General features: G+C 36.4%; 1 protein-coding gene across 4 annotated transcripts; it reads left to right on the top strand.

Annotated features, from left to right (window-relative positions):
- Positions 1-940: 940 nt before the first annotated feature.
- Positions 941-27,712, top strand: pan2 (poly(A) specific ribonuclease subunit PAN2). 4 transcript variants are annotated; one of them, XM_041060997.1, is made up of 26 exons: positions 941-1,071; positions 1,642-1,947; positions 17,131-17,300; positions 17,425-17,545; positions 17,692-17,769; positions 17,850-18,120; positions 18,574-18,919; positions 20,343-20,439; positions 20,557-20,676; positions 20,798-20,917; positions 21,057-21,185; positions 21,299-21,498; positions 21,651-21,799; positions 21,938-22,044; positions 22,150-22,248; positions 22,347-22,435; positions 22,628-22,772; positions 22,859-22,996; positions 23,082-23,141; positions 23,230-23,320; positions 23,416-23,573; positions 23,736-23,879; positions 24,486-24,665; positions 24,797-24,890; positions 25,380-25,583; positions 25,704-27,712. In XM_041060997.1, the coding sequence occupies exons 2-26, from the start codon at positions 1,660-1,662 to the stop codon at positions 25,736-25,738; spliced, it is 3,633 nt and encodes a 1,210-aa protein (XP_040916931.1). In that variant the 5' UTR covers positions 941-1,071; positions 1,642-1,659; the 3' UTR covers positions 25,739-27,712. The 4 variants fall into 4 exon arrangements, with proteins under 4 accessions (XP_040916931.1, XP_040916939.1, XP_040916924.1 ...); XM_041061005.1 differs by having other exon boundaries at positions 1,018-1,092; positions 25,380-25,571; XM_041060990.1 differs by having other exon boundaries at positions 1,018-1,092.

Here is a 27,712-nt window from a genome sequence, read left to right as displayed (position 1 = left end):
CTATGGTGATTTCATGGTGCATATCCCCAAAACTAATTTGTAGGGCTGGATCTAATGATTCTTTTCATTATTGATTAATGAGCTGACTATTTTCTTGATTAATCGATTAATTTTATCACCAATAAAATGTCAGAAAACTCAGAAAAATACTTACAATTTCTAAAGGTGACATCTTCAAATGTCTTTTTTGTTTGACCAACAGTCCAGAATCCAGACAGCAAGATGTAAGATCAAACCTTACATCTTGATTTATCTAATCAGTTTGATAAGATATAAAACAGAAAAAAAACCCACTGATTTTTGAGAACATGAGTTCAAAGTTGAAACAGTACTTAAACAACCAGTACTTCAAAGTTGAAGTGATTACTTGACCAATAGATCAGCTGATCGAGACATAATTAATTGTAAACAAATGTATTAACTTATTAATCACATTTTTTAAGCATAAATGTATTTGCCAGTTTTCTATGATGGTAAACTCAACATTTTTTTGATTGTTTGGCTGCTGATCAGACAAAACAAAACAAAAAAAACAATTTTAATTTGGGCTTGAGAAAAATAAAAATGGGCCTTTATTACATTCATGTTTTGTCAGACCTACTGAACAGTCACATTATTGTGATTTATGCCTTTCAGTTCTTCTGTTGCTCAATTTTTTGAGTGTGTTAATTACTTGTGACACACACATAAGAATAAAGCAATTTGGTAAAACACAACTTTACAACAAATGGGCTCAACATAAACTCAAGCAATGAAGATCTTAAAACCAGATTTTGACCTAGGGTCCCTCTTCGAGAGTGGGGCCATATGTTACAGGACCTGTCAGAGTTGATACTGTACAGATTTCTAACAAATGAGCGAATAATCACATTATGGGCACAGAAATTATATGGAGTAAGCCTGGATAGGTCCGGTGCCCCGCTTCTCGTCGTTTGGTAATCTGGCATTTCTCACAGCAACAATAGTGCAGCTGCTCTTGAACGCACCCGTGTGCTCTCTTCTTTCTCTGTGTTGTTGTTGTGAATGAAGTGAGCATGGACCCCTGCGCTTCAAACCGTATTTCAAGAATAGGTCGGTGTAAACCTTACATTGGTATGAAGACCCTCGGGTTTTGCGTTGTTGTTTTGTTTTTGTTTATTTTTTATTTTTTGTAAAACTCAGTGACAGACTAAAATAATACGGATATTTTCTGTGTGGAAATTGAGTTTTTGCGGCCCAGTTCAGCCACAACAGTCTGCTTTGAAACGATGCTACCGTTAACCAAATTAGCCAAACATAAACGGCAGTTAACTAGCTGACCGTGCACTATGGTGAGACACAGCTGTCGTAAGTGAAGAACCATTTGCTTAGCTTTCAGGTCATAATTCATGAATGGATTCTATACGTTTGGCTGTGCAGTCGTCTGCTAGCACTTAGCTCTAACGTTAGCTTCCGGGCTAACTGTTGCTAGCCAAACCCGAGCCTGAAAGTATGAGCTGACAAGTGAATACAAATATTAAGTTAAATATGTTTATTAGCCATACTAGCCCTAGCTTGAGCCTCATGCATTAGAATACATTCGGGTCACGTCGTTAGCTCTAACTGTTTGCTGCTGACTGTTTGGTGGTTTTAGCGTTCACAGAAGTTGCCTTTCCTCTGCAGATTAATTTAGCTCTACCCATGATGAACTTTGACGGTCTCGACGCTGGGATGGGTGAGTACCCCGCCAGCCTTCACGGGACTCTGGAGGCAGGTATGGAGCCCTCCATGGACCCCCACCTGAACCCCAGCTTGCTGCAGGGCGTGGAGCTCGATCCAGAGGCGCTGGCCGTGACAGTCCCTGAGCCAGTGCACCTTATGGAGGGGATGTTCTCTGAGCTGCACAGTGTAGTTTCAGAAGTTGGCATCCCAGTCACTGCAACACATTTTGATCTCCAGGAGGAAATGCTCTGGATGGGAAACCACAGAGTGAGACCCTTGATTATTAAGTATAGATTGTTTCTAAAGCATACACAGGTTGTGTCCAGTTTAACGTAAATGTGGAAATTACTTTTCATCTATTTCATTTTGCATTATCCCTTTTATTCTTCTCTCCAGGGCCATATGACATTTTGAGGTCTTACTAAAAAATTACTTTTTTTTGTCATATTTTCACGACATACGGCCATATGACGTGTTTTATGACATTTTGAGGTCATACCAAAAAATCAGTTTTTTGGACATATTTTCACGCCTTAGTATACTATGATGTGTTTTATGACATTTTGAGGTCATACCAAAAAAATCAATTTTTTTGTCATATTTTCACGCCTTAGTATATTTTGACGTGTTTTATGACATTTTTAGGTCATACCAAAAAATCATTTTTTTTGTCATATTTTCACGACATACGGCCGTATGACGTATTTTATGACATTTTGAGGTCATACCAAAAAATCACTTTTTTTGTCATATTTTCACGACATACGGCCTTATAACGTGTTTTATGACATTTTGAGGTCATACCAAAAAATCACTTTTTTGGTCATATTTTCACGACATATGGCCGTATGACGTGTTTTATGACATTTTGAGGTCATACCAAAAAATCACTTTTTTGGACATATTTTCACGCCTTAGTATACTATAACGTGTTTTATGACATTTTGAGGTCATACCAAAAAATCACTTTTTTTGTCATATTTTCACGACATATGGCCGTATGACGTGTTTTATGACATTTTGAGGTCATACCAAAAAATCACTTTTTTTGTCATATTTTCACGACATACGGCCTTATAACGTGTTTTATGACATTTTGAGGTCATACCAAAAAATCACTTTTTTGGTCATATTTTCACGACATACGGCCGTATGACGTGTTTTATGACATTTTGAGGTCATACCAAAAAATCACTTTTTTGGACATATTTTCACGCCTTAGTATACTATAACGTGTTTTATGACATTTTGAGGTCATACCAAAAAATCACTTTTTTTGTCATATTTTCACGACATACGGCCGTATGACGTGTTTTATGACATTTTGAGGTCATACCGAAATATCACTTTTTTGGTTATATTTTCATGCCTTAGTATACTATGATGTGTTTTATGACATTTTGAGGTCATACCAAAAAATTAATTTTTTTGTCATATTTTAACGCCTTAGTATACTATGACGTGTTTTATGACATTTTGAGGTCATACCAAAAAATCACTTTTTTGGTCATATTTTCATGCCTTAGTTTACTATGACGTGTTTTATGACATTTTGAGGTCATACCAAAAAATCACTTTTTTGGTCATATTTTCATGCCTTAGTTTACTATGACGTGTTTTATGACATTTTGAGGTCATACCAAAAAATCACTTTTTTGGTCATATTTTCACGACATACGGCCGTATGACGTGTTTTATGACATTTTGAGGTCATACCAAAAAATCAGTTTTTTGGACATATTTTCACGCCTTAGTATACTATGACGTGTTTTATGACATTTTGAGGTCATACCAAAAAATCACTTTTTTGGTCATATTTTCACGACATACGGCCGTATGACGTGTTTTATGTCATTTTGAGGTCATACCAAAAAATCGCTTTTTTTGTCATATTTTCATGCCTTAGTTTACTATGACGTGTTTTATGACATTTTGAGGTCATATCAAAAAATCACTTTTTTGGTCATATTTTCACGACATACGGCCGTATGACGTGTTTTATGACATTTTGCGGTCATACCAAAAAATCAGTTTTTTGGTCATATTTTCACGACATGCGGCCGTATGACGTGTTTCATGACATTTTGAGGTCATATCAAAAAATCACTTTTTTTGTCATATTTTCACGACATACGGCCGTATGACGTGTTTTATGTCATTTTGAGGTCATACCAAAAAATCACTTCTTTGGTCATATTTTCACGACATACGGCCGTATGACGTGTTTTATGACATTTTGAGGTCATACCAAGAAATCAGTTTTTTGGTCATATTTTCACGCCTTAGTATACTTTGACGTGTTTTATGACATTTTTAGGTCATACCAAAATATCACTTTTTTGGTCATAATTTCACGCCTTAGTATACTATGACGTGTTTTATGACATTTTGAGGTCATACCAAAAAATCACTTTTTTGGTCATATTTTCACGACATACGGCCGTATGACGTATTTTATGACATTTTGAGGTCATACCAAAAAATCACTTTTTTTGGTCATATTTTCACGACATACGGCCGTATGACGTGTTTTATGACATTTTGAGGTCATACCAAAAAATCACTTTTTTGGTCATATTTTCACGACATACGGCCGTATGACGTATTTTATGACATTTTGAGGTCATACCAAAAAATCACTTTTTTGGACATATTTTCACGCCTTAGTATACTATGACGTGTTTTATGACATTTTGAGGTCATACCAAAAAATCACTTTTTTTGTCATATTTTCACGACATACGGCCGTATGACGTATTTTATGACATTTTGAGGTCATACCAAAAAATCACTTTTTTTGTCATATTTTCACGACATACGGCCATATGACGTATTTTATGACATTTTGAGGTCATACCAAAAAATCACTTTTTTGGTTATATTTTCACGACATATGGCCGTATGACGTGTTTTATGACATTTTGAGGTCATACCAAAAAATCACTTTTTTTGTCATATTTTCACTCCTTAGTATACTATGACGTATTTTATGACATTTTGAGGTCATACCAAAAAATCACTTTTTTTGACATATTTTCACGCCTTAGTATACTATGACGTGTTTTATGACATTTTGAGGTCATACCAAAAAATCACTTTTTTGGTCATATTTTCACACCTTAGTATACTTTGATGCGTTTTATGACATTTTTAGGTCATACCAAAATATCACTTTTTTGGTCATATTTTCATGCCTTAGTATACTATGACGTGTTTTATGACATTTTGAGGTCATACCAAAAAATCACTTTTTTTTTGTCATATTTTCACGACATACGGCCGTATGACGTGTTTTATGACATTTTGAGGTCATACCAAAAAATCCCTTTTTTTGTCATATTTTCACTCCTTAGTATACTATGACGTATTTTATGACATTTTGAGGTCATACCAAAAAATCACTTTTTTGGACATATTTTCACGCCTTAGTATACTATGACGTGTTTTATGACATTTTGAGGTCATACCAAAAAATTACTTTTTTGGTCATATTTTCACGACATACGGCCCTATGACGTGTTTTATGACATTTTGAGGTCATACCAAAAAATCACTTTTTTGGTCATATTTTCATGCCTTAGTTTACTATGACGTGTTTTATGACATTTTGAGGTCATACCAAAAAATCACTTTTTTGGTCATATTTTCATGCCTTAGTTTACTATGACGTGTTTTATGACATTTTGAGGTCATACCAAAAAATCAGTTTTTTGGTCATATTTTCACAACATACGGCCGTATGACGTGTTTTATGACATTTTGAGGTAATACCAAAATATGAATTTTTTTGTCATATTTTCACGACATACGGCCGTATGACGTATTTTATGACATTTTGAGGTCATACCAAAAAATCACTTTTTTGGACATATTTTCACGCCTTAGTATACTATGACGTGTTTTATGACATTTTGAGGTCATACCAAAAAATCACTTTTTTTGTCATATTTTCACGACATACGGCCGTATGACGTATTTTATGACATTTTGAGGTCATACCAAAAAATCACTTTTTTTGTCATATTTTCACGACATACGGCCATATGACGTATTTTATGACATTTTGAGGTCATACCAAAAAATCACTTTTTTGGTTATATTTTCACGACATATGGCCGTATGACGTGTTTTATGACATTTTGAGATCATACCAAAAAATTACTTTTTTGGTCATATTTTCACGACATACGGCCGTATGACGTGTTTTATGACATTTTGAGGTCATACCAAAAAATCACTTTTTTTGTCATATTTTCACTCCTTAGTATACTATGACGTATTTTATGACATTTTGAGGTCATACCAAAAAATCACTTTTTTTGACATATTTTCACGCCTTAGTATACTATGACGTGTTTTATGACATTTTGAGGTCATACCAAAAAATCACTTTTTTGGTCATATTTTCACACCTTAGTATACTTTGATGCGTTTTATGACATTTTTAGGTCATACCAAAATATCACTTTTTTGGTCATATTTTCATGCCTTAGTATACTATGACGTGTTTTATGACATTTTGAGGTCATACCAAAAAATCACTTTTTTTGGTCATATTTTCACGACATACGGCCGTATGACGTGTTTTATGACATTTTGAGGTCATACCAAAAAATCCCTTTTTTTGTCATATTTTCACTCCTTAGTATACTATGACGTATTTTATGACATTTTGAGGTCATACCAAAAAATCACTTTTTTGGACATATTTTCACGCCTTAGTATACTATGACGTGTTTTATGACATTTTGAGGTCATACCAAAAAATTACTTTTTTTTGTCATATTTTCACGACATACGGCCCTATGACGTGTTTTATGACATTTTGAGGTCATACCAAAAAATCACTTTTTTGGTCATATTTTCATGCCTTAGTTTACTATGACGTGTTTTATGACATTTTGAGGTCATACCAAAAAATCACTTTTTTGGTCATATTTTCATGCCTTAGTTTACTATGACGTGTTTTATGACATTTTGAGGTCATACCAAAAAATCAGTTTTTTGGTCATATTTTCACAACATACGGCCGTATGACGTGTTTTATGACATTTTGAGGTAATACCAAAATATGAATTTTTTTGTCATATTTTCACGACATACGGCCGTATGACGTATTTTATGACATTTTGAGGTCATACCAAAAAATCACTTTTTTCGTCATATTTTCACGACATACGGCCGTATGACGTATTTTATGACATTTTGAGGTCATACCAAAAAATCACTTTTTTGGTCATATTTTCATGCCTCAGTTTACTATGACGTGTTTTATGACATTTTGAGGTCATATCAAAAAATCAGTTTTTTGGTCATATTTTCACAACATACGGCCGTATGACGTATTTTATGACATTTTGAGGTCATACCAAAAAATCACTTTTTTGGTCATATTTTCATGCCTTAGTATACTATGACGTGTTTTATGACATTTTGAGGTCATACCAAAAAATATTTTTTTTGTCATATTTTCACGCCTTAGTATACTATGACGTGTTTTATGACATTTTGAGGTCATACCAAAAAATCACTTTTTTGGTCATATTTTCACACCTTAGTATACTTTGACGTGTTTTCTGACATTTTGAGGTCATACCAAAAAATCACTTTTTTGGTCATATTTTCACGCCTTAGTATACTATGACGTGTTTAATGACATTTTGAGGTCATATCAAAAAATCACTTTTTTGGTCATATTTTCACGACATATGGCCGTATGACGTGTTTTATGACATTTTGAGGTCATACCAAAAAATCACTTTTTTTGGACATATTTTCACGCCTTAGTATACTATAACGTGTTTTATGACATTTTGAGGTCATACCAAAAAATCACTTTTTTAGTCATATTTTCATGCCTTAGTGTACTATGACGTGTTTTATGACATTTTGAGGTCATATCAAAAAATCAGTTTTTTGGTCATATTTTCACGACATACTGCCGTATGACGCGTTTTATGACATTTTGAGGTCATACAAAAAAATCACTTTTTTGGTCATATTTTCACGACATACGGGCGTATGACGTGTTTTATGACATTTTGAGGTCATACCAAAAAATCACTTTTTTGATAATATTTTCATGCCTTAGTATACTATGACATGTTTTATGCCATTTTGAGGTCATACCAAAAAATCACTTTTTTTGTCATATTTTCACTCCTTAGTATACTATGACGTATTTTATGACATTTTGAGGTCATACCAAAAAATCACTTTTTTGGACATATTTTCACGCCTTAGTATACTATGACGTGTTTTATGACATTTTGAGGTCATACCAAAAAATCACTTTTTTGGTCATATTTTCACGCCTTAGTATACTATGACGTGTTTTATGACATTTTGAGGTCATACCAAAAAATCACTTTTTTGTCATATTTTCACGCCTTAGTATACTATGACGTGTTTAATGACATTTTGAGGTCATACCAAAAAATCACTTTTTTTGTCATATTTTCACGACATACGGCCGTATGACGTATTTTATGACATTTTGAGGTCATACCAAAAAATCACTTTTTTGGTCATATTTTCACGCCTTAGTATACTATGACGTGTTTTATGACATTTTGAGGTCATATCAAAAAATCAGTTTTTTGGTCATATTTTCACGACACACGGCCGTATGACGTGTTTTATGACATTTTGAGGTCATACCAAAAAATCACTTTTTTGGTCATATTTTCACTCCTTAGTATACTATGACGTGTTTTATGACATTTTGAGGTCATATAAAAAAATCAGTTTTTTGGTCATATTTTCACGACATACGGCCGTATGACGTGTTTTATGACATTTTGAGGTCATACCAAAAAATCACTTTTTTGGACATATTTTCACGCCTTAGTACACTATGACGTGTTTTATGACATTTTGAGGTCATACCAAAAAATCAGTTTTTTGGTCATATTTTCATGCCTTAGTTTACTATGACGTGTTTTATGACATTTTGAGGTCATATCAAAAAATCAGTTTTTTGGTCATGTTTTCACGACATACGGCCGTATGACGTATTTTATGACATTTTGAGGTCATACCAAAAAATCACTTTTTTGGTCATATTTTCATGCCTTAGTATACTATGACGTGTTTTATGACATTTTGAGGTCATACCAAAAAATCAGTTTTTTGGTCATATTTTCACGACATACGGCCGTATGACGTGTTTTATGACATTTTGAGGTCATACCAAAAAATCACTTTTTTGGTCATATTTTCACGCCTTAGTATACTATGACGTGTTTTATGACATTTTGAGGTCATATCAAAAAATCAGTTTTTTGGTCATATTTTCACGACACACGGCCGTATGACGTGTTTTATGACATTTTGAGGTCATACCAAAAAATCACTTTTTTTGTCATATTTTCACGACATACGGCCGTATGACGTATTTTATGACATTTTGAGGTCATACCAAAAAATCACTTTTTTGGTCATATTTTCACGCCTTAGTATACTATGACGTGTTTTATGACATTTTGAGGTCATATCAAAAAAACAGTTTTTTGGTCATATTTTCACGACACACGGCCGTATGACGTGTTTTATGACATTTTGAGGTCATACCAAAAAATCACTTTTTTGGTCATATTTTCAAGCCTTAGTATACTATGACGTGTTTTATGACATTTTGAGGTCATATCAAAAAATCAGTTTTTTGGTCATATTTTCACGACATACGGCCGTATGATTTGTTTTATGACATTTTAAGGTCATACCAAAAAATCACTTTTTTGGACATGTTTTCACGCCTTAGTACACTATGATGTGTTTTATGACATATTGAGGTCATACCAAAAAATTTTTTTTTTGGTCATATTTTCACTCCTTAGTATACTATGACGTGTTTTATGACATTTTGAGGTAATACCAAAATATGAATTTTTTTGTCATATTTTCACGACATACGGCCGTATGATTTGTTTTATGACATTTTAAGGTCATACCAAAAAATCACTTTTTTTGTCATATTTTCACGACATACGGCGTATGACGTATTTTATGACATTTTGAGGTCATACCAAAAAATCACTTTTTTTGTCATATTTTCACGGCATACGGCCGTATGACGTGTTTTATGACATTTTGAGGTCATACCAAAAAATCAGTTTTTTGGACATATTTTCACGCCTTAGTATACTATAACGTGTTTTATGACATTTTGAGGTCATACCAAAAAATCACTTTTTTGGTCATATTTTCATGCCTTAGTGTACTATGACGTGTTTTATGACATTTTGAGGTCATATCAAAAAATCAGTTTTTTGGTCATATTTTCAGGACATACGGCCGTATGACGTGTTTTATGACATTTTGAGGTCATACCAAAAAATCACTTTTTTTGTCATATTTTCACGACATGCGGCCGTATGACGTGTTTTATGACATTTTGAGGTCATATCAAAAAATCACTTTTTTTGTCATATTTTCACGACATACGGCCGTATGACTTGTTTTATGTCATTTTGAGGTCATACCAAAAAATCACATCTTTGGTCATATTTTCACGACATACGGCCGTATGACGTGTTTTATGACATTTTGAGGTCATACCAAGAAATCAGTTTTTTGGTCATATTTTCATGCCTTAGTATACTTTGACGTGTTTTATGACATTTTTAGGTCATACCAAATTATCACTTTTTTGGTCATATTTTCACGCCTTAGTATACTATGACGTGTTTTATGACATTTTGAGGTCATACCAAGAAATCACTTTTTTGGTCATATTTTCACACCTTAGTATACTATGACGTGTTTTATGACATTTTGAGGTCATACCAAAAAATCACTTTTTTGATAATATTTTCATGCCTTAGTATACTATGACGTGTTTTATGCCATTTTGAGGTCATACCAAAAAATCACTTTTTTTGTCATATTTTCACTCCTTAGTATACTATGACGTATTTTATGACATTTTGAGGTCATACCAAAAAATCACTTTTTTGGACATATTTTCACGCCTTAGTATACTATGACGTGTTTTATGACATTTTGAGGTCATACCAAAAAATCACTTTTTTGGTCATATTTTCACGCCTTAGTATACTATGATGTGTTTTATGACATTTTGAGGTCATACCAAAAAAATCACTTTTTTGTCATATTTTCACGCCTTAGTATACTATGACGTGTTTAATGACATTTTGAGGTCATACCAAAAAATCACTTTTTTGTCATATTTTCACGACATACGGCCGTATGACGTATTTTATGACATTTTGAGGTCATATCAAAAAATCCGTTTTTTGGTCATATTTTCACGACATACGGCCGAATGACGTATTTTATGACATTTTGAGGTCATACCAAAAAATCACTTTTTTCGTCATATTTTCACGACAAACGGCCGTATGACGTATTTTATGACATTTTGAGGTCATACCAAAAAATCACTTTTTTGGTCATATTTTCAAGCCTTAGTATACTATGACGTGTTTTATGACATTTTGAGGTCATATCAAAAAATCAGTTTTTTGGTCATATTTTCACGACATACGGCCGTATGACGTATTTTATGACATTTTGAGGTCATACCAAAAAATCACTTTTTTGGTCATATTTTCACGCCTTAGTATACTATGACGTGTTTTATGACATTTTGAGATCATACCAAAAAATAAATTTTTTTGTCATATTTTCACGCCTTAGTATACTATGACGTGTTTTATGACATTTTGAGGTAATACCAAAATATCAATTTTTTTGTCATATTTTCACGACATACGGCCGTATGATGTGTTTTATGACATTTTGAGGTCATACCAAAAAATCACTTCTTTGGTCATATTTTCACGACATACGGCCGTATGACGTGTTTTATGACATTTTGAGGTCATACCAAAAAATCACTTTTTTGGTCATATTTTCACGCCTTAGTATACTATGACGTATTTTTTGACATTTTGAGGTCATATCAAAAAATCACTTTTTTGGTCATATTTTCACGACATACGGCCGTATGACGTGTTTTATGACATTTTGAGGTCATACCAAAAAATCACTTTTTTGGTCATATTTTCACACCTTAGTATACTATGACGTGTTTTATGACATTTTGAGGTCATACCAAAAAATCACTTTCTTGATAATATTTTCATGCCTTAGTATACTATGACGTCTTTATGACATTTTGAGGTGATACCAAAAAATCACTTTTTTTGTCATATTTTCACTCCTTTGTATACTATGACGTATTTTATGACATTTTGAGGTCATACCAAAAAATCACTTTTTTTGTTATATTTTCATGCCTTAGTATACTATGACATGTTTAATGACATTTTGAGGTCATACCAAAAAATCACTTTTTTTTGTCATATTTTCACGACATACGGCCGTATGACATATTTTATGACATTTTGAGGTCATACCAAAAAATCACTTTTTTGGTCATATTTTCACGACATACGGCCGTATGACGTATTTTATGACATTTTGAGGTCATATCAAAAAATCCGTTTTTTGGTCATATTTTCACGACATACGGCCGAATGACGTATTTTATGACATTTTGAGGTCATACCAAAAAAATCACTTTTTTCGTCATATTTTCACGACAAACGGCCGTATGACGTATTTTATGACATTTTGAGGTCATACCAAAAAATCACTTTTTTGGTCATATTTTCAAGCCTTAGTATACTATGACGTGTTTTATGACATTTTGAGGTCATATCAAAAAATCAGTTTTTTGGTCATATTTTCACGACATACGGCCGTATGACGTATTTTATGACATTTTGAGGTCATACCAAAAAATCACTTTTTTGGTCATATTTTCACGCCTTAGTATACTATGACGTGTTTAATGACATTTTGAGGTCATATCAAAAAATCCGTTTTTTGGTCATATTTTCACGACATACGGCCGTATGACGTGTTTTATGACATTTTTCGATCATACCAAAAAATCACTTTTTTTGTCATGTTTTCACGACATACGGCCGTATGACGTGTTTTCTGACATTTTGAGGTCATACCAAGAAATCACTTTTTTGGTCATATTTTTACACCTTAGTATACTATGACGTATTTTATGACATTTTGAGGTCATATCAAAAAATCACTTTTTTGGTCATATTTTCACGACATACGGCTGTATGACTTGTTTTATGACATTTTGAGGTCATACCAAAAAATAATTTTTTTTGTCATATTTTCACGCCTTAGTATACTATGACGTGTTTTATGACATTTTGAGGTCATACCAAAAAATCACTTTTTTGGTCATATTTTCACACCTTAGTATACTTTGACGTGTTTTATGACATTTTTAGGTCATACCAAAAAATCACTTTTTTGGTCATATTTTCACGCCTTAGTATACTATGACGTGTTTAATGACATTTTGAGGTCATATCAAAAAATCACTTTTTTGGTCATATTTTCACGACATACGGCCGTATGACGTGTTTTCTGACATTTTGAGGTCATATCAAAAAATCACTTTTTTGGTCATATTTTCACGACATACGGCCGTATGACGTGTTTTATGACATTTTGAGGTCATACCAAAAAATCACTTTTTTGGTCATATTTTCATGCCTTAGTGTACTATGACGTGTTTTATGACATTTTGAGGTCATATCAAAAAATCCGTTTTTTGGTCATATTTTCACGACATACGGCCGTATGACGTGTTTTATGACATTTTGAGGTCATACCAAAAAATCACTTTTTTGATAATATTTTCATGCCTTAGTATACTATGACATGTTTTATGCCATTTTGAGGTCATACCAAAAAATCACTTTTTTTGTCATATTTTCACTCCTTAGTATACTATGACGTATTTTATGACATTTTGAGGTCATACCAAAAAATCACTTTTTTGGACATATTTTCACGCCTTAGTATACTATGACGTGTTTTATGACATTTTGAGGTCATACCAAAAAATCACTTTTTTGGTCATATTTTCACGCCTTAGTATACTATGACGTGTTTAATGACATTTTGAGGTCATATCAAAAAATCAGTTTTTTGGTCATATTTTTACGACATACGGCCGTATGACGTGTTTTATGACATTTTGAGGTCATACCAAAAAATCACTTTTTTGGACATATTTTCACGCCTTAGTACACTATGACGTGTTTTATGACATTTTGAGGTCATACCAAAAAATATTTTTTTTTTGTCATATTTTCACGCCTTAGTATACTATGACGTGTTTTATGACATTTTGAGGTAATACCAAAATATGAATTTTTTTGTCATATTTTCACGACATACGGCCGTATGACGTATTTTATGACATTTTGAGGTCATACCAAAAAATCACTTTTTTCGTCATATTTTCATGCCTCAGTTTACTATGACGTGTTTTATGACATTTTGAGGTCATATCAAAAAATCAGTTTTTTGGTCATATTTTCACGACATACGGCCGTATGACGTATTTTATGACATTTTGAGGTCATACCAAAAAATCACTTTTTTGGTCATATTTTCATGCCTTAGTATACTATGACGTGTTTTATGACATTTTGAGGTCATACCAAAAAATCACTTTTTTGGACATATTTTCACGCCTTAGTATACTATGACGTGTTTTATGACATTTTGAGGTCATACCAAAAAATATTTTTTTTTGTCATATTTTCACGCCTTAGTATACTATGACGTGTTTTATGACATTTTTAGGTCATACCAAAAAATCACTTTTTTGGTCATATTTTCACGCCTTAGTATACTATGACGTGTTTAATGAAATTTTGAGGTCATATCAAAAAATCAGTTTTTTGGTCATATTTTCACGACATACGGCCGTATGACGTGTTTTCTGACATTTTGAGGTCATATCAAAAAATCACTTTTTTGGTCATATTTTCACGACATACGGCCGTATGACGTGTTTTATGACATTTTGAGGTCATACCAAAAAATCACTTTTTTTGGACATATTTTCACGCCTTAGTATACTATAACGTGTTTTATGACATTTTGAGGTCATACCAAAAAATCACTTTTTTGGTCATATTTTCATGCCTTAGTGTACTATGATGTATTTTATGACATTTTGAGGTCATACAAAAAAATCACTTTTTTGGTCATATTTTCACGACATACGTGTTTTATGACATTTTGAGGTCATACCAAAAAATCACTTTTTTGATAATATTTTCATGCCTTAGTATACTATGACATGTTTTATGACATTTTGAGGTCATACCAAAAAATCACTTTTTTTGTCATATTTTCACTCCTTAGTATACTATGACGTGTTTTATGACATTTTGAGGTCATACCAAAAAATCACTTTTTTGGTCATATTTTCACGCCTTAGTATACTATGACGTGTTTTATGACATTTTGAGGTCATACCAAAAAATCAGTTTTTTGGTCATATTTTCAAGCCTTAGTATACTATGACGTGTTTTATGACATTTTGAGGTCATATCAAAAAATCAGTTTTTTGGTCATATTTTCACGACATACGGCCGTATGACGTGTTTGATGACATTTTGAGGTCATACCAAAAAATCACTTTTTTGGACATATTTTCACGCCTTAGTACACTATGATGTGTTTTATGACATATTGAGGTCATACCAAAAAATATTTTTTTTTGTCATATTTTCACGCCTTAGTATACTATGACGTGTTTTATGACATTTTGAGGTAATACCAAAATATGAATTTTTTTGTCATATTTTCACGACATACGGCCGTATGATTTGTTTTATGACATTTTGAGGTCATACCAAAAAATCACTTTTTTTGTCATATTTTCACGACATACGGCCGTATGACGTATTTTATGACATTTTGAGGTCATACCAAAAAATCACTTTTTTTGTCATATTTTCACGACATACGGCCGTATGACGTGTTTTATGACATTTTGAGGTCATACCAAAAAATCAGTTTTTTGGACATATTTTCACACCTTAGTATACTATAACGTGTTTTATGACATTTTGAGGTCATACCAAAAAATCACTTTTTTGGTCATATTTTCATGCCTTAGTGTACTATGACGTGTTTTATGACATTTTGAGGTCATATCAAAAAATCAGTTTTTTGGTCATATTTTCACGACGTACGGCCGTATGACGTGTTTTATGACATTTTGAGGTCATACCAAAAAATCACTATTTTTGTCATATTTTCACGACATGCGGCCGTATGACGTGTTTTATGACATTTTGAGGTCATATCAAAAAATCACTTTTTTTGTCATATTTTCACGACATACGGCCGTATGACTTGTTTTATGTCATTTTGAGGTCATACCAAAAAATCACATCTTTGGTCATATTTTCACGACATACGGCCGTATGACGTGTTTTATGACATTTTGAGGTCATACCAAGAAATCAGTTTTTTGGTCATATTTTCACGCCTTAGTATACTTTGACGTGTTTTATGACATTTTTAGGTCATACCAAATTATCACTTTTTTGGTCATATTTTCACGCCTTAGTATACTATGACGTGTTTTATGACATTTTGAGGTCATACCAAGAAATCACTTTCTTGGTCATATTTTCACACCTTAGTATACTATGACGTGTTTTATGACATTTTGAGGTCATATCAAAAAATCACTTTTTTGGTCATATTTTCACGCCTTATGACGTGTTTTATGACATTTTGACTATGACGTGTTTTATGACATTTTGAGGTCATATTAAAAAATCACTTTTTTGGTCATATTTTCACGACATACGGCCGTATGACGTGTTTTATGACATTTTGAGGTCATACCAAAAAATCACTTTTTTGGTCATATTTTCACGCCTTAGTATACTATGACGTGTTTTATGACATTTTTTAGGTCATACCAAAAAATCACTTCTTTGGTCATATTTTCACGACATACGGCCGTATGACGTGTTTTATGACATTTTGAGGTCATATCAAAAAATCACTTTTTTGATCATATTTTCACGACATACGGCCGTATGACATGTTTAATGACATTTTGAGGTCTTACTAAAAAATCACTTTTTTGGTCATATTTTCACGTCTTAGTATACTATGACGTGTTTTGACATTTTTAGGTCTTACTAAAAATCACCTTCTTTGTCATATTTCCACGCCTTAGTATACTATGACGTGTTTTATGACATTTTGAGGTCTTACTAAAAATGACTTTTTTTGTCATATTTTTCACTTCTTAGGGCCGTATGACGTGTTTTATGACATTTTGAGGTCTTACTAAAAAATCACTTACTGCTAAAAGTGCGCCTTATGGAGAGGATGTTCTCTGAGCTGCACAGTGTAGTTTCAGAAGTTGGCATTCCAGTCACTACAACACATTTTGATCTCCAGGAGGAAATGCTCTGGATGGGAAACCACAGAGTGAAACCCTTGATTATTAAGTATATATTGTTTCTGAAGCATACACAGGTTGTGTCCAGTTTAATGTAAATGTGGAATTTACTTTTCATCTATGTCATTTTGCATTATCCCTTTTATTCTTCTCTCCAGGGCCATGTAACCTCATTCTTTGGACCTACAATGGGCCGATATTCTTCTTTCCAAGTGCATGCAACAGATGACATCCGACACATTCAGAGTTTGGAAACAGGCGTGCTGTTCCTCTCTAAGGGCAACCTCAGATGCTACACTCGTGGGGGCCTTGTCATGTTTGATTATCCGTACGTGTCACTAAAGATTAAGTGGAACAAATTCTGAAGTCGATTGTAGACAGCCACAGCTGCAAAATGATTTATTCTCTCATTTAATTAATTGATTAAAGTTTAATGCATGTGTTCATTCCAGGATGGAGGAAGGAGCTGATATGCATAGTCTTCTCATGACTGACAACAATATGTTGCTCATGGGCGGATTACAAAACTATGTGGTTGAAGTTGACTTGAATACTGTTCAAGAAACTCAAAAGGTGAGACATTGGGATTAAGTTTATCAATATCCACTCCCATGTATATGGCACAGGGCCTCATGGCTTCTCATTTGCCAAATAATGTAAGAATAATTTAGTTAGAAGCAAGTGATTGGCTGTTTACTTCCTTGTTGTCTACTTGACAGTTCACTGTTGAGGTACCAGGAGTGGCAATAATGCGTCAAACCAACCGTTTTTTCTTCTGTGGGCACACTTCTGGGAAGGTAAGTTCATCATATCAGTTTGTGAAAGATGTTTTTCAGGTTTACACAACTCTCACTGTCATCCCTTTGTTTAAAACCAGATAACGCTTCGGGACTTGCGTACTTTCAAGATGGAGCACGAGTTTGATGCGTTCTCTGGCAGCCTCTCAGACTTTGACGTTCATGGAAATCTTCTGGCTGCGTGTGGGTTCTCCACCCGAGGACTGAATGGATTGGCATGTGACCGTTTTCTCATGGTGTACGACCTCCGCATGATGCGAGCAGTAACTCCACTTCAGGTGCATGTGGACCCCCTCTTCTTGCGCTTCATTCCTACGTACACGTCACGCCTGGCAATCATCTCACAGACAGGTATCAGTCATTCATACCAGTTTCCTTGTGTGTGTCTGCGTTGACTTGTAAGTTGGGATGGGGCCGATCCGATCCAGCATCGGTATCGGTTCAGATACCGACATAATTCACGAATCGAAAATTTCCGATCCAACCTGCGGAGATTTCGGGAATCCATTCCACTGTTTGCAGCCAGCTAGCAGGCGGGCATTGAGCAGCACCGTGGCTAACCAGCTTTTCAGCACATGTCCGCTGTGTGGAAATTTTTTGCACTAGAAATATCTAAGTGATTACATTGGAAATGTTTTCCATATACTGTACAAGTACATTTTCTTTGGAAATAATTGTCCAGGTTACATGTGCTAATGTTTAGGAGCCATTTTCACCATAGATAAGATGCATGATATCTGAGTGGAGATGTTTCCTGAATATGTTGTTCAGCTGTAGTTGTCTTCCCCCTGTTTCTTTCTTCAGGTCAGTGCCAGTTCTGCGAACCCACTGGCCTCGCCAATGTGGCGGACATTTTTCACGTCAACACCGTGGGCCAGTTGCTCATGAGCTTTGACGTCTCATCCAGCAAACAGGCCTTGGCCTTCGGGGACTCCGGGGGCTGCGTGCACCTGTGGTCTGATGCTCCAGAGGTTTCATTTAATGACTACTCTCGAGAGACAGAGTTTGCTCTTCCGTGCCTTGTGGACACGCTGCCTCAGCTGGACTGGAACCACGACCTGCTGCCCCTCTCGCTCATCCCCATGCCGCTGACCAGCACTGAGCCGCTGCTGTCAGACTGGCCCACTGCCCTGGCTACACCCAGCCCCAGGTAACACAGTTATATGGGTTACATTTGCACTTTTGGCGATCGTGAACAATGTAAAAATGTACTTAACATACACATTAAACGACCTATCTGGTGATATTCCACATTTTTATTCCACATTGTCAACAAATCTCCTGAAAACACCAAAACAACAATTATTTGATCCTAGTAACAAATCTGTGTAGCCAAAGCCTGGTCATATCTTATTCCTCTGTTTCATAGAGCTTAATTAAAAACACATAAGTGTCAGCATGATTGTTTCACAGGGTGACTTCATGTTCCTTTTCATTACCCGGAACACGACCATTGCAGTTTATTTTGAGTGCACTTAAAATACAACTGAAAATAGTCCCATCATGTATTCTTATATACTTCTGCTTGAGTAATGGTAACTGAAACACTAATGGTAACTTTAGCTGTTTTAGGGAATAATTGAGCCGTTGTTAACAGTGAAACTATATATTGTGACTTGTTTTTCAAGATTTACGTCTTCAGTGGGAACCAGTAGGTCTGGGACAGAGTGCCACAGACATGATAAGGAAGTTGGAAAGTATTTAGAGACAGACTCACACATTGTTTGCTTTGTTCTTTTAATGGGATTTGTTGACACTAGCAGAAATACAGAATATCACCAACCTTACCTTTTAACTGGTGGCACAGCTTAAAAATATGAAACCAAAACAAATCAAACTGCAGCTTGACTAAAAATGGGGAAGTATGATCTCACACCATAATAATGTAATAATAAGATTTAGTCACAACGTGGAACTTATTAATTTCTGTTTTCTTCTGTCACTGTCAACTTATTTAAGTGATACTTTAAGTGATGTCAGTGCTTTACTCTGTGTCACGTTGGAGGTGGTACATGGAAACATTTCAAAGACACGTGACAAGTCCCTCACCATGAGTGGTTATATGTGGAATGTGGGCTGCTGTTCCAAGAATTGTAAATTCTTACTACGGTTTTTTGAAAAGTGTGGTTACTCAGTGGGACACTGAGTGGGACACTGAGTAACCACCTGACGCTTTTGACCAGCTGACATTTTTTCCCAGTCTGAGAGACTAACAGTCATGCAATAGGACCAACAGATTATTATTTTTTTGAGTGGCTCTTAGAGTAGAAGAAATACTAACATCAATTAACATCTTTATTAGGCTGCTGAAAATGTCTAATACAACAGCTGTGCAATAAATCTTAGCATCCCTAATTGATATAAATGGGGTTGACAAAATATTAGAAACACCTGTCAGTGTGTTTGGGCTGGGCTGCTGAATTAGAGTACATTAGTTAAAGCTAGGTGTATAGAATAATAACCTGGCATTTGGGTGTATATTTGGCTAGTGGCTCGTGTTTCTCTGTATGTCGTTTCTGACCTGCAGCCATTTAATAAGGATTTTCACCTAAACAAATGGTTCTCTCCAACAGACGAGCTCCTCCTGTGGACCCAGAAATCCTGCGCACAATGAAAACTGTCGGGTTCATTGGATATGCCGCAAATCCTCGTACCCGCCCTCGAAACCAGGCGTGTATAATCATGTATCATGCAGTACTGTGCCAATTCCTAGAAGGGACAGTAAACAGAAAAAAAACTCAAAATCAATATCAATCATTTAAAGTATATTTTCTCTGTTGGTTTCAGGTTCCTTATAAAATTAAAGATGTGGAGCTTGATTATGACAATTACAACCAGGTCCCTGAATCGCCAATTGGACGTGATGAAGAGCCTCATCTCTACATGGTGCCCAAAAAGTACAGGAAGGTATGATTTCCCCACGATCGGTGGATTTTTGTGTTATCTTAATTTGTTTTTTGTTGCTGTTTAACAAAAATATGTTCTGATTTCTGAAATATGTGATGAAGACATCTTTGTGCTGTACCAGGTCACAATTAAATATTCTAAACTTGGACTTGAGGACTTTGACTTCAAACATTACAACAGAACCTTGTTCGCTGGTCTGGAGCCTCACATCCCCAATGCCTACTGTAACTGCATGATCCAGGTGAGCAGCTAGGAGGGTTAGGTGTCTTTTTCTTCTTTTTTGTTTAGTGAAATTTATCTTTGAAACAAAATTCAAAAGTTGTTGTTGTTCTTTACTCATGTTGAGTTGTTGTTCTCCTGTTTTTGTGTTGGCACATCAGGTATTATATTTCCTGGAGCCAATCCGGTGTTTAGTGCAGAATCATTTGTGCCAGAAGGAGTTTTGTTTGGCCTGTGAGCTCGGCTTCCTCTTCCACATGTTGGACTTGTCACGAGGAGATCCATGTCAGGTAACTATCTGTTATTGTGGATCCCTGGGGCAAAGCAGAGGTGTGTCCACGTTGTGTTGTGGATGAACATTGTAGATTTCTCAACGCCACTTCCCCTTTCTCCTCTTCTCAAGGCCAGTAACTTCCTCCGAGCGTTTCGCACCATCCCTGAAGCTTCAGCGCTGGGCCTGATCCTCGCAGACTCGGACGAACAAACAGGGAAGGCCAGACTCGGTCGCTTAATCCAGAGCTGGAACCGGTTCATCCTCACTCAGCTCCACCAGGAGACACAGGAACAGGAGGGTCCACAGGCCTACAGGGGAGCCAGCAGCAGGTCAGAGCAACCAACAAAAACACATCACACTTAGTTTGACATGCACAGTACACGGCCTGGAGGTATTTAGGCACAAAGCTTTTTCAGAAATTAGTTCATGGAAATGTGATCGCTTATCTGTTTGTGTTGTTTTGATGATGCATTTCTTGTAGTTCTCTGGGCTCGTCTGGTGAGTCTGTCATCGGAAAATTGTTTGGGTGTGAAGTTGAGAACAGCAGCCTGTGTCGCTGTGGCAAGGAGACCGTGCGTTCCTCCCTCACGTTGCTCTTCACCATGCATTACCCTGAACAGAACTCCCAAGGTGAGTCCCAGGTGCTCTGTCCCGCTGCTGTGCATGGATGTTCTTGTGTAGGCTGAGCATAGAGTCTGCAAAATGACAGTGAAATAGTTCTGTATTTGTTGACATGAAACTAATATTCATTTCACTTTATCTCATCAGAAAAGACAATAAAGGAGTATGACTTTGCTGAGATCCTGAAGAAGAGCATCTGCCTGGAGCAGAGCACTCAGGCGTGGTGTGAAAACTGTGAGAAGTACCAGCCCACAGTGAGTTACAGCCATCGTTCAGACATATCAGCGGATCATGTTAACTAAAACATGATGATTTAAGTCCATTTTCCAGTGTGATAATGTTTTTGTGATCGACTGCAGGTGCAAACACGCAACATCCGCTGTTTGCCAGATGTTCTGGTTATAAACTGTGAGGTGAACAGTGCTAAAGAGGCTGAGTTCTGGAAGGTTCAGGCAGAGGTTTGGGTTTAATGTCCATTCTGACCAGTTTCAAATATAGTTTGACATGTTTCTGGTCACATGAATTACATAATTGTTTTTTTTTGTTGTCTTCACAGTATGCCTTCAATAAGGCCATGCAAAAAGAGGCAATGGAACCTGCAAAACCTAAAGAACCCCCACCAATGCCCACGGAGTGGTGCCTGGAGTAAGATCCTTTGTAATATCAAAGAAATTTGTTGTATGAAGAGATGTTTTCAGTGAATTTTAGTGAAGTGAATTGTGTCCCAGACCCAAAGATAGTCAATTTACAGTGGTATGAAGGAGAGGACAACAGCTGATATTTACATTTGAGATGTTGAATTTGTCTAAACACCTCTTGCTGTACATCCTTGCGCAGCGGGGAGGAGATATGCAGTATGGAGGGCTTCACGTTTGACACTCGGGCTGAGGACTTGCGACACGTCTGGATCCCTGCCACTCTCAAAATGTCCATCAGCAAAAGTCAGGGACTGGAGATTAGCAGCTGGCCTGAAGGAGAGGAGGTGGGGAAAAACATTGATTTTGATTTTGACTTTATGAGCTGTACCATTAATTGGTTTTAATGACTTGTCATATCATCTCCCGCCAGTTGAGTGATGCTGAAGAGGCGGAGGGCGCTTCTCTCTACGACTTGGTGGTCACGGTGCCCCACATCCTGGACGCTCGCACTGGTGGAAACTTGGTTGCACATATTAAAGTGGGAGAGACCTACCATCAAAGGAAAGAGGTGAGAGAGACCTCAAGTTATTTGGTATTTTACACTGGGCCACATCAAAACCGACCTTTTAAAGTAATGCATGTGTTTGTTTCAGGGAGTCACACATCAGCAGTGGTACCTTTTCAATGATTTCCTAATTGAGCCAATCGACAAGGTAAATATTTTACCGCTTATTGTAATTATGGTAATGAAATGTTGTGTTTTCAGACATGTGAAAGTATCATTTCTTTTTTTTGTCAAAGACTGAAGCTGCACAGTTTGATGTGAGCTGGAAAGTGCCAGCTATTCTATATTACGCCAAGAGGAACTACCATACCAAATACGACCTCCGCAGTAAGTTTTAGGACATTTAAATCTGCCGTTTTTTTTCTTGTAGTTTTGCATTCAGTGCATCCATTTACCTGCTCTCGTTTTGCCGTTTGTCTCAGTCAAAAATCCCATAGACGCCAGCGTGCTGCTGACGGAAGCTTCGCTGGCTCGGAAGCAGAGGAAGAGTCACGCCACTTTCATCCCCCTCATGGTCAGTGAGATGCCGCAGGCTGGCGACTTGGTGGGGCTGGACGCAGAGTTTGTCACCCTCAATCAGGTGAGTCTGATCCGTCACAGGGTGTTGACCTGAACAGATGGTCTTAAATACGGAAATATTTCTATATAGTTCCCTGTGTTGATGCTCTTACTAATAGCTGTTTTTATTGTGAAATCATCCTCTCGTGATAATAAACTTTAAACAAACCTGACTCGTCTTCAGGAAGAGGCAGAGCTGCGCAGTGACGGCACCAAGTCGACCATCAAGCCCAGTCAGATGTCCGTAGCCAGGATCACCTGTGTGAGGGGCCAGGGGCCCAACGAGGGCGTGCCCTTCATCGATGACTACATCTCTACTCAGGAACAGGTGAGACTGCAGAGTGTAAACACCGAGATGGCCTAACAGCAGAAAATACATTGGTAACATAACGTTACAGGAATTTTTTTTGCTGTTGTAGAAATAGAACACATTTGACCAAACTGTTGTGCAGGGGGGGACACCTTTTCCCAACACTTCCTCTATTATGTTACCTCTATTGTCATTAGACAGTGTGTCCTTTTGTTAAGGGTTGATAATACACTCACAGGCGTGATAATACACTTGATGAGTCAAAACAGAAGAAAGCAGGATGAGCTGTCACAAATTCACTCAATAACAAAACATTTAAAGAACAGTTTGGTTCAAGCTGCTCTGCAGAGTTTGAGTAGCACATGAGCTGTGGTGTTTTTTGTGATGCAGTAAGCAGACAGTAAGCATCGCAGGAACATTTCTAAAGCTTCTTTTATTGTGCCCAGATCAAGATGATTGATTACTTATCCCTTGTTTGTTTAGTTATTACGTAACCAGGCCAGAGAACTATCTGCTGACGTGATTGAAAAATCTGTTTAACCGTAAAGATTAAAGCTGCACTACTCCTGTGAAATGGCTGCTCGCATGTACACCCCTAATACTCGTGAACACTTCTTCTTCCAGGTGGTCGACTATCTGACACAATATTCTGGCATCAAACCAGGAGACCTGGATGCAAAGATTTCTTCAAAGCATTTGACCACTCTGAAGTCCACCTACCTAAAGCTGCGCTTCCTTATTGACACAGGAGTTCGCTTTGTCGGTCACGGCTTACAGAAGGACTTTCGGGTTATTAATTTATTGGTAAGTTATTTAACATCTACTGTAAGTCAGGTTTGTTTTGTTGCCTGGTTTGCAGGCAGTTCTCTCATTTGCATGGCAGAATTTTAACTTTCTGTTTCTGTCTTTGCTTTTTTAAAAAAAAAAAATTTAAGGTTCTCAAAGACCAAGTCATCGACACTGTCTACCTGTTCCATTTGCCCCGCAAGAGGATGATTTCTCTGAGATTTCTCGCCTGGTACTTTTTAGGTGAGTTAAGATGAAAAACGTAGAACACAGGAGAACTGAACAGACAGGTCACCAGGGATAATACAGTACAGCTCAGATGTTATCAGTGGTTAGCTTACCAGTAGTCGCAGGAAGAAAGAGAGGCACACAAAGACAACACCAACAGGGCATCAAGTAGGGCTCACCTCACGTCCATATCTGTCTCAGTCCATCCAGTCCTAATCTATGACTGTTGTCTTATATTTATCCAGCAAATAAATCACAGAAAGGAAAATAGGAAGGAATTGGAAATGTGATACTATGGTCTGTTTACTTCCTCAACTGTCCCTGTGAATCATTTAAATGTGTTTGTGTTTTTGCATGGGAGCGTCACAGTTTTAATCCCTGCTAATTCCCAGTATCCAAATTGTAATATGATGCTAAATGGCTGAAATGCAGCCGTTGGCATCGTGATGACCAGTCATTCCTGACTCCTGATTGTCATCTTCATCGTGTGTCTTCTGTTCACAGACCTCAACATCCAGGGGGAAACCCACGACAGCATAGAGGATGCACGCACCGCTTTGCAGCTGTACAGGAAGTACCTGGAGCTGAGTCGTGGAGGTGGGAACGACGAAGTGAGGAAGGTCCTGAAGGGACTCTATGAAAAAGGTCGCCAGCTGGACTGGAAAGTCCCGGACTCGGACACTGGAGATGGTCAAGGTAGCCCAAAAAGTACGACAGAGTGTTGACTTAGACGTAGTCTGGTGTTAGTGAAGCAATAATGAGCTTAGGTGGGAGGGCATCACGAGAAAAAGTCTGAGTGGATTCAGAGCACTGTCCTTCCTTCAACAGGTGCTGCTGCGTTTCCCTCTGTGATGGGGCTGTGAGCCGCACCACGATGCATTCCCCCCTGGAAAGGTTTTGACTGATCTGGATTAGTTTGGTCGTATTTTGTACTCATTTGAATTTATTTTTGCATTGTGTACAGTGTCGACGGAGTTACCTGTGTAACCCACTGCCGCTCGGTGACTGTGCAGTTTTAATCATGTCAGAATTTGTACTTTTCATGGAGGTTTTCAGAAAAAGTGAATGAATTTATATTTTATGATTTTTCAAAAAAAGAACAAAAAAAAAGGTTTGTGTTTTTTGGTGCATGTAAATAAATAAATGTATCATGAGCACTATAAGATACTTCATGTTAATTCCAGGAAGTGGAAAATATTTTTTTACATGAATAAGTGAGACTTTTTATCAAAACGGACTGAACTCTTTGGTCTTTTAGAAAAGTCTATTCAGATTTATCAGTGACAACCTAGGCCTCTGTGAAATTTTTAGCGTTCTACATCCTCGGGTTTCACATTTTGCTGTTTTTCCTGACAAGTCTTAGTGCTGTTGCTGGATTTGAGTACAGTCAGTTATTTTTAAACAGTCTTTTTACTCATAAGAAATAATACCAAGTTAAGGACAAATGGATTAAGCTCCAACTGTCAAAATAGATACTCACTTACTAAAATGCATACATTACATACAAAACAAAAATGAATAAATACATTTAACGAATAATAATTATTAATTGTGAAATTGTAAAAACATTTGGTTCAACCTAACCATTTTTATGTTGCTCATGATGTTTTTCTAAAAGACAAAAGGATCCAGGTTCTTGGCAAACATGATTTTCATAAATTTGTATCCAGTGAATCCAGAAAAATCTAGATCTCCCGTGAATGATTGTAACTGTACATCCAGCCTCGAATTCCCCTCCTGATTCTGTTTGACCTGCTGTGCTTTGTGTTTGCAGCCGTTCTCATGAAGAAACTTCCTCTTTGGCACTTTTGCATCTTTGATGAATTTTTGCATCAGAAATGTCACAGAGAAGATGAACCACAGTTTAACCTCTTCTACCTTTTCTCTTTCTGTTTTGTTTGTTTCTTTTGTTGGCTGTGACCTGACGTTGCTGTTAGTGGCTTGTTGTAGGACTAGTGGAGCAGGAGGAATGTTGCTGGTGACTGGACCACTGAACGAGTCGTTTTGTTCAGGTGACATTGCTCGTGTAGACAGTTGTAGCCTGAGCAGAGTGAGTGCAGACATGAGGTCTGATCACTCTGCAGATGACCAACTCTTTGCTTGGCATCAGTCTACATATGCGTGAATCTCTAAAGAGGGATTATTGATGGTTTAAAGACATTTTTTAAGTTTCCAGTTGTTGCCTCAATGGAACTTCCCGCAGTTGGACTGTTCCTGTTAGGAAAATGCTTAATGGGTCTTTTCCCTCTGACAGTGAGGACAGGACATTTCTTAAACCAAAAATGATAATTTAGATTAAACCCAGTGGCTGTTTTTACAATTGCACAGTTTAATGTAATTCAGAACTGCTCTGCTTTAACGTCTATTTTTAAGATCCCTGTGACGTTCAGGTTATAGTTAGTGGCGGTGTTACACTGGACTGCATTATATTCAGAGGTGTTTCTAATATTCTGACCCCCTCGCGTGTAAGTTGGAAGAACAAAAAATTGTACTCACCTTTCAGCGCAATGTCGTCCAGTACAACACCAACTTTAACAGCGACGCCAGCTGAATTTACAGATTTCTGACGGCGTGAAGAAAAACTGAACTGACCTTAATAAAGACAGATATTATTTCAGGGACGTTGCAACAGACTGTACAGTTGTATCTGTTGAAGTGGCCACTGAGCGTCGGGTGGAAGTGAGTGGCCATTGTTGAGGTTCCAAAGAAAAAAAAAAGGTCAGTGACCTTTTGACTGCTGTTTGACAGTGGTGGAAAATACATTTACTTAAGTATTGTACAATAGTACAGTTTTTAGGTACTTATCCTTGGAGTATTTCCATTTTCTGTTATTTTAT

Source organism: Toxotes jaculatrix, chromosome 2 (genome assembly GCF_017976425.1).
Source record: "Toxotes jaculatrix isolate fToxJac2 chromosome 2, fToxJac2.pri, whole genome shotgun sequence".
Classification (NCBI taxonomy): Eukaryota; Metazoa; Chordata; class Actinopteri; family Toxotidae; genus Toxotes; species Toxotes jaculatrix.
Note: the sequence above shows the minus strand (reverse complement) of the source record. Positions and strands in the feature narration are given on the sequence as shown.